The sequence below is a fragment of the Talpa occidentalis genome, unplaced genomic scaffold (genome assembly GCF_014898055.3).
Source record: "Talpa occidentalis isolate TD23 unplaced genomic scaffold, MPIMG_talOcc4v2.1 talOcc4.8, whole genome shotgun sequence".
NCBI classification, from domain to species: domain Eukaryota; kingdom Metazoa; phylum Chordata; class Mammalia; order Eulipotyphla; family Talpidae; genus Talpa; species Talpa occidentalis.
Window position 1 is genome coordinate 197,800 of NW_023605194.1, and position 8,203 is coordinate 206,002.

At 72.6% G+C, this 8,203-nt stretch overlaps 1 protein-coding gene across 1 annotated transcript; it reads right to left on the bottom strand.

Moving 5' to 3' along the window:
- Nucleotides 1-2,916: 2,916 nt before the first annotated feature.
- On the bottom strand, nt 2,917-7,328 carry SCART1 (scavenger receptor family member expressed on T cells 1). The gene is given in 12 exon segments (XM_037496864.1): nt 2,917-3,284; nt 3,916-3,998; nt 4,000-4,033; nt 4,036-4,200; nt 4,255-4,424; nt 4,426-4,573; nt 4,674-4,977; nt 5,229-5,512; nt 5,515-5,541; nt 6,205-6,540; nt 6,647-6,788; nt 7,206-7,328. Coding segments are annotated over 12 exon segments (2,184 nt in total).
- Nucleotides 7,329-8,203: the final 875 nt, after the last annotated feature.

Here is an 8,203-nt window from a genome sequence, read left to right on the forward strand (position 1 = left end):
GGAGGTTGGGCCCCAAAGGGGCCGGGCGGGGGGCTGCCTGCAAGTGTAGCATGGCTGGTTGGTCACTGGGGAGCAGGCCTGCCCCCAGGGAACCATGTGGGCAGAGGCTGTGGCTGAGAACACTGGGGCCTGCTCAGGCCGTGGCGAGGGGGCAGGGTCCAAAGCCAGCCCCAGGCCTGCGGGTGTAGGAGGAATGTTTCTGGGGTGAGTTCATGCTGCAGAATGAATCCGAAGGGAGTTTATTCACGAGGACCGTGAGAGCCAGGCGCCGCGCCCCCCCCCCACCCCAGTCTTGCTGGTGTCTCAGTGGCCAGCCCTGGTCGCTCCAGGGCCCAGGCTGCGCCTCCTGCGTGTCGGGAGGGGCCCGCACGCACACAGACGCGCACACGATGCCCGGCGCGTCCTCACAGCTCCACTCGCCGCGCCGTGAAGCCGGAGCCACCTGGACGGGGAGTCGGGGAGAGCAAGCGCTGCCCACCCCGTGTGTCCTCCGCCCCGCTGCCCAGGGCTGTCGCAGCCCGCTCCCGCTGCCCCCCGGGGACAAGGACCCAGAGGCCTCCGCTCCGCCATGAGAAGAACTGGGTGCTCACCAGCCAGCCGGCCCCCCAGACACCCCACACGGCCACGCCACTGCCGGGAGCGGACATCCTGACGCCCAGCCCGCGGGCAGTGACCACGCACACGAGGCAGCTCTCAGGGTCTTTAAATGTAGGTGCTGGCCGGCCCCGAGCCCTGGGGGCAGCAGTACAGCAGGAAGAGCAGGAGGGACACCAGGGCACAGAGGCGCACCCCTGTGGCGCTCAGGGGCCCGTGGCCCTCTGCGCCCGCGTCCTCCGCGTCCTCCTCGTCCTCCATTTCCTCCTCCTCAGGGGCCGGCTCCCCGGCGGCGTCATACCCCTCCTCCTGCCCCAGGCCCTGGGGGTCCTCTGGCCTCCCCTCCTTCTCCCGCACGGGGAAGGCGCTGATGTCCTCATAAACGCCTTCCGAGGGCGGACTCCCCAACATTCCAGAACCTGCAGAGGAGACACCGTGGCAGCCTGTGCCCCCATGGCCCACCCCCTCAGCTCCTCGGCGGCAGCTCTCCCAGAGGCCACCCAGAAACCTCCCCAGATGAGCCCAGAGCCCCGTCCACATACGCAGGCACCCGAGGCTGGCCAAGCCAGGCTCAGAGCCGTGCCCAGGGCCCGTCCCTATGGCTCGTGGGCCCAGACCACAAGAAGTCCCACGGGACGCCACTGGCCACACAAGGCAGCCACCAGGATGGCCACGGGCCAAGGCCCCCCAGCCCCCAGCCCAGGGCCCTGTGTTAACCTCGCCGGCTGCACCACCGGCCCCTGCAGACTCCTCGGCCGCAGCACCAGCGCGCCCCCAGGGCCAGAGAGACAAGCCCCAGCAGGGTACCCAGAACGAAGCAGAAGGCCATAGGTAGGCTCCCAGCCTCCGCGGCAGGTCGGGGGCCAGGGGAGGGCCTGGAGGGACAGTGAGAGGCGGGTCCTCCTGCTGCCTGTGCTGCGGTGGGGGGGGGTGACCCGGGGGATTGTGACCTGGCGCCCTGGGGGAGGGGCCGCAGAGCGGAGGGCCCAGGAGGAGCGGCGGGGAAAGCCCCGGGGTTCCAACCGCCAGCGGCCTCCGCGGAGCTGGACACAGGGCAGCGCCCGGGGCGCGTCCCCCTCCCCGTCCCCCGCGAGGCCGCGTACGCCCCAGCCGGCGGGGAGGGGGCAGCGCGGGGCTGCGGCGGGCTCCGCTCCCGGCCGCCCGGGGCACAGCAGGAGCCTCGGCGCCGGCCCTGGGGGGCGGCAGGCCACGGGCCGGCCCCGGCGGGGGCCACACCCCCCTGAGGCCAGCGGCGGGCGGGCGGGTCCCACAGCGGCCGCAGGAGCAAGGGCGGCTGCGGACAAGCCCCGGGAGCGCGCAGGTGGGGGTGCTTCGGGGAGCCTCGGGCACCCCGCCCCCGCCCGCCCCCGCCCGCGCCCCGCACGGGAGCAGCGCCCGCCCGCGTCCTCCTTGTGCCCGCAGTCCCCGTGGCCCCAGGGCGCCGCGGGGCAGCCCCACGGGGCGGGCTTGCTGCCCCTGCACCCCACCTCGTCCAGCCACACGGGCCCTGAGCCCGGCCCGAAGGCGGCCCCCCCGGGGCGCCCACGGCCGGGCCCGCAGCCCAGCTGGCGGCACACGGACCTCGGCGTCCGCCAGGTCCCCGGCGTCGTCGCACACGGTGGCCCGGAGCCGGCGCCAGAGCTCCACGCGCCGGAGCAGCCGCCTCGCCTGCAGCGGGCCGGTGGGCGGGGTGGGGGGCGCAGCGGGGCGGGCAAGGCCAGGTCAGCGCGGGGTGACGGGTCAGCGCGGGCGGGCGCGCAGAGCTGTACCTGGGCAGCTGCCGTGGAGGCGCAGTCTGGGGCCGCCCCGGGATCCCGAGGTCCTTCCTGTGATGATTCTGCGCGATTAAAAACAGCCATCCCTGTGCACGCGCCTGGAAAGGCTTCAGGACGAAGTTTGGGGAGCCCTGCACCCCGGCCCGAGCCACGTGTCCTGCAGGTGACTTCTCAGGACCGGCCTGACGCCACCTCCAGGCCCCCGAAACCGCCAGGGCCCCACCTGCACAGGGGATCCACGCCTCCTCCCCGGGGGCACAGGCGCGGGGGTGCCACGGGCCGAGGGGCCCCGCCACAGCGGGGAGCTGCGCAGCCCGCGGCACCGGACGCCGTCCACCCAGGCGGGGCCGCGGCGCGGCGGGCACGGGCCTGCTCTCCAGCCAGCCCTGCCCCCCGCAGCCCAGCTGCCGCAGATGCCGGCCAGGGAGGCGTCTGCAGGGCGTGGCTGCACACGGCGCCCCAGGCCCGCGGTAGAGCCCGTCCAGCCAGCGCGCGGGGGCCGCCCCGCAGCCTCAGGGCCACCGACCCTGCCAGGCCGCACGCCGGGTCAGCGCGCGAGGCCCGCGGTCACGCACCCCGACCGTCGCCCACCCCCGGGTGCTGGCGGCGCAGGCTCAGGGGCCGGCTGGGGCCGCGCTGTCACGTCTGGGCAGCGGCGCGTGGCGCGGAGACGCCGCCCTGGAAACCGCTGGGAAGGCAGGAAACCGTCTGGTCGAGACCCGCGGAGCAGACGCGTAAAAACACCGAATTCAAGCCCCGGGAAAGGACGGAGCTGCCGCTTCCGCAGGTCCAGGCCCCTCCGGTGGGCGCCCGGGGCCGGAGGCCCAGCCGGCCGCGGGAGCGGTCGCAGCGCGCGGGGAAAGCGGCCGCGGAATCGCTTCCGCAGAGGGGCCCGGGCCGGCGCCGCCCCTGAGTCTGCGCCGGCGAATGGGCGCGCCAGGGTGCGGAGCCTGCCCAGGCCGGGCCCGCGGCGGGGCGCAGCGGGGAGCAGAGACGGGCGCCCCGCGGAAGGCCCGGCCCGCAGAGGCGGCGGAAGAGCCGGACAGGCGCCTCGGTGCCGCCGCGACACACGCGGTGAGGCGCCGTCGAGGACAGACGGACGGGAACGTCCCCGAGCCCAACACAGGGCCACGTCCGCGGAGGGGCGGCCGCTCCCCGGCACAGCGGGCTCCTGGGCGGCCCCGCGCCCCCCGCCCCCCACCCTGGATGACAACCCCGTCTCCCCGGGGGGCTCACGCCCAGATCCCTGCGAGCAAAAGCATTTCAAGCATCACCTTGAAAACAGGCGGACAGTCCCCCAGCGGGACGTTGGGGGGATTCAGACTCAGACAGGAAAAGCACGGGCGCCCCGGGGGATGAGCAGGCGCCGCCCGCACCCCGCCCAGGGCAGCGCGGGACCCAGGCCTGGGAGGCGCCCGCTGGGGTAGCAGCCCGCACCCCCTGCGGAGAGGCCCCTCCCGAGAGCAAGAGGGGGTGTTTCCGGCACGAAGACAGCACCCCGGCTGCCGCCCAGCCGCCCCCAAGGAACGCGGGGAACAGGACCCACCTGAGCAGAAGACGCCCGCGTCCTCCTTGTGCCCGCAGTCGGGCCGGCCCCAGCCCCCCGACGGGCACCGCCACAGCGCGCCTCCTCCCCGCACAGCCCAGCTCGCCCAGCCACACGGCCCGGACCCTGCCCCGGAGTGCGCGGCCCCGGCGCCCCGAGCGCGGCCACAGCCCGGCTGCCCGCAGACCACGTGGGCGTCGCGCAGGCCCCAGGCGTCGTCACACACGGTGCCCCACGCGCCCCGCGCAGCGGTCGGGGCCGCGGACAGGCGCAGCCGGAGGCTCCCTGTGGACAGACGGAGTCAGGGCCCGCCCCGCGGGCGGGCCGGGCCGCACTCACCCGCGCACACGACGCCCACGTCCCGCAAGGCCCCGGGCGCCCGCGGCACCGCGCCCGCGGCCACGTTGCACTGCGTCAGGCGGGACTCCGTGCCCAGACAGCGCGCGGCGCGCAGCCCCACCGGGGCGGCCCCACGCGGCGGCGCAGGCGCGTCTAGGCCCGCTCGGCGCCCCGCACCTCAGCTGCCTGCACACCACGGCGGCGCCACGCAGGTCCCACGCAGCATCCAGGACGCGGCCCCACGAGCCGTCCAGGGAGACCTCCACGCGGCCATCACAGGGGCTCTGCCCGTCTCTCAGCCGCAGGGCCTGGGGGAGGCCTGGCGGGGAGGTGGGAGGGCCGGGTCTTTCTCCCCAAATCCGAGGGGGCCCACGCCCCCTGCCCTCCCAGGCCCTCTCTGTGTGCCCTCCCCGACCTACCTGAGCAGACGGCAGTGGCAGCGTGTCCCGGGGCGCAGGAGGGCACCCTGAGGGTGCTTACAGGACAATTCCACAGATAGGGCTCAGTCCCAGCGCAGTGGAACTGGTCGGGCCAGATGAGCCCAGCCCCGCCCCCCAAATGGCCTCCCTGGAGCATGGCCTCAGCACTGCCGCAGTTGAGGTGGTAGCAGAGGATGCTGGCATCTGCGAGGTCCCAGCGGGTGGCACAGAGGGGTGCCCAGACGCCCCGGACCAGGAGCTCCACACGGCCCTGGCAGCTGCTGCTGCCGTTGACCAGCCGGAACTCGGGGGCAGGGGTGTCAGAGCCCCACAACCCCACACCAACCCCGGAGTGTCGTCCTTCTGGGCCCAGGGCTGTGGCCACAGAGTGGCAGGACCTTGCTCCTGGGTCCCTGCCACACCCAGCTCGCACTTCATGGCAGCCTTCCTCAGATGCCCCTGCCTGGCCAGAGGCACCCCGTGAGCGGCTGCATACCCTCACCTTAAAGGGCAGCAGGCAGGGACGGGGCAGGGCTACCTCAGCTTGCCTGTGGCCTCACCTGAGCATCGGAGCCCGGCGTCCTGGCTGTGTCCACACTGGTGTCCTGGCCGCCGTGGGCAGTGGAACAGCAGGGACTCATTGCCCGCACAGCGGAAGGCCTCTGTCCACACCACCCCAGAACCCCGGCGGAAGTGGGCCGCCCCGGGCATGGACACGGCAGAGCCACACCGCAGCTCCCGGCACACCACGGAGGCCGTGGCCACATCCAGGTCGGCGTCGCAGACGGTGCCCCAGGTCAGGCCGTGCCTCACCTCCAGGCGCCCGGCACAGGGGGCTCGCCGCCTGCCAGCCGGGCCTCAGCGTGCCCTGGGGAGCAGAGCGCTTCAGGAAGGACCCTGTTCCCAGGTGGACGCTGGGCCAGAGGCTCCGGCCAGCAGAGACCGCCTGCGGCAGGCAGCTGGTCCGCCCCGCACTGGGGAAGTGCTGGCGGCCGAGACCCATCTGCCCTGCGCCTGGCTGCTTCCCCAAGGTCAGAGGTCAGGGCACCTGCTGCAGGTGTCCACGTGCGAACACAGCCTTCACCTGCCCAAAGCCCTCTGCGGTCCCGGAGGGCAAGGCCACCGACACACGCGAGATGGACTGTCCCCTGCAGCCGTCGGGCCCCAGCACCAAGCACAGGGAGTGTGGACGAGTCACACCGACTCTTCCAGGCCCAGGGGGAGGGGCAGCCCGGCTCTGGGGCCCTGGACCCACCCACAAAGGCCCGCACCCGGCAGCCCCACCCCCGAGTCTGTCCATATCCCCTCCCTGCTCTCCCCGCCCCGGACAGCACGGTCGAGGGGAGGCCTTTCCCGCTGGGGTCAGTCCAAGGCTCAGCCCCTGCGCCCCGTCTGTGGGCGCCCCTGGCCCCGTCCCCCAGGCTGGCACCCGCCCCACCCTCTGCCCCTCCTTCCTCCCCCATCTGTGGGCCTCCACCCCTCCCCTCCCCGCCCCGCCCGCCGCGGGCACCCCCAGCCCCCGCGCCCGCACTGCGGTTGGTGCGCTCGGAGCCGCGGCCGCTCACGCACCTGCCGGCCGCGCCCGCTCCGCGCGGCGCCTGGAGCGCGGCCCACAGCGCAGCCCCGCAGAGCGCGGCGGCCTCGCCGGCCCGGTGCAGCGCGCAGAGGCGGCCCACGCCGTTGGGGCTGCAGATCTCGGGGGGCCCCGCGCAGGGGCTGCGCCCTTCACCAGCCGGAGCTCCCGGAAGGTGCCGAAGCTCTGGGAAGCACCGGCCGCGGGGGCCGGCGGAGGTCACGGCGGCGCGAGGGCCTCCACGTCCGGCGCCCGAGAGCGGGTGCGCAGGGGCCGCGGGCCGACGGGGCGGCTCTGCGCGGTGGGGGGGGTCCCGGGGGCCTGGCCGCTGCGCCGCCCCCCGGTGGGTGGGTACCCCTGTGCCCTCGGGCGCCCGCGAGGGAGCGCGCCAGCCCGGCACCTGCGCCCGAGGCCCGGACCCCGGCGCGCCGGGTCACTGGCGCCTGCGGCCGCCGGAGCGGGGTCCCCGCGGCGCGTCTTGGTCCAGCTACGGCGCCGTCCGGGCGGCGCCGCCGGGAGGAGGCGGTCTGCAGGCAGCTGGGCTGCGGCCGGCGCCCCCAGGGACGTCCCGCTGCCGGGGGAGATGGGGCCGCCCTGGCTGCACAACGTGACCTGCAGGGGCCACGAGGCCGCCCTCCGCGACTGCAGCCTCGGGGCCTGGACGCGGGGCCGCTGCCCCCACGAGTGGCCGAGGTCGCGCTGTGCGCCCGTGAGTCCGCGCGGGCTGGCGGGGCGGGGCCGGGGCGGGGCGGGGGCGGCCCCCCAAACCCCGAGGGCTGCGGTCCCGCGGGTTCTGGGCTCCGCCCGGTCGGCCCACGGCCCCTGGGCACCCAGATGTGGAGGCCCTCGCGCCGCGGTGACCTCCGCCGGCCGGCTTCCCAGGGGAACCTACCTGCGGGGAGTGCCCTGAGAGCAAGGAGAAGGGGCGCAAGTTGCAAGACCCAGAGAGCTGCCCTCACGGCCCCCAGCCCTGGCCGCCGCCTGCTGATCTGAGGCCAGGGAGAGGAGGTCCAGAGCCGGACAGCAGAGGCAGCACTGCCCAGGGCCGGGGGGAGGGTGAGTCCTCTCCCGAAGTCGTCCATGGCTCCGCCGTCATCTGGGAGCAGAGCAGCCCTGGTGTGGTCGCTGAGCAGCGGGGCTGCAGGTGGGGTGGAGTGGGGCCCGGGGTTTCCCCCAGATAACCGCTGACGGGCGGGCTCAGCCCACAGCAGGCGGGGCCCTGTCTCCACCGCAGCACAGCAGCACCTGCTGAGGTGAGGTGTCAGCAGTAAACCTGGCTGTGGTGAGTCACAGCACTGTCTTGCCTAGTTTGCGTATAAATCTAAACTGTTGTAAAAATAACTGGAAACGCTGCGTACATCTAGGCCCAGATGGTTTCACCAGAGAATTTTAAAGATTGAGGCAATTTTACATAACTTCTCCCAAAAAATAAAAGATGGGACACTTTCCAAATCATTTTATAAGGCCAGGATGACCCCGATACGAAACCAAACAGAAACAGCACCAAACAAGTAAACTACAGAGCAGGAGCTCTAATGAGTTTGGATGCAAAATCCTCACAAAACTTTATCAAATATCTAATATAAAAAAGAATAACATACCACAACTAAGTAGAATTATTCCAGGCATGCAAGACTGGTTCAATGTCTGAAAATTAATCATTTTAATCCACCACATCAAAAGCTAAAGAGGTCACATGATCATGTGATACAGAAAAAGCATTTGACAAAATTCATCTCCATGTAGGCTTAAGGCAATTCCCATCAAAATTGTAGCATGGGCCCTCCCCGGTGGCGCAGCGGTTGAGCGCTGGGTTGCGAAGCTGCCCTCAGCCTCCTCAGTGCTGGTTCGATCCCTGGCTGCTCCCCCGGCCACCGAAGGAGGGTCCCACATGGAGCGCAGACCTCTCCTGCCGCCCGCTGCTCCCCTCAGCAGTGTCCTTCGGTCCTTCTGCCTG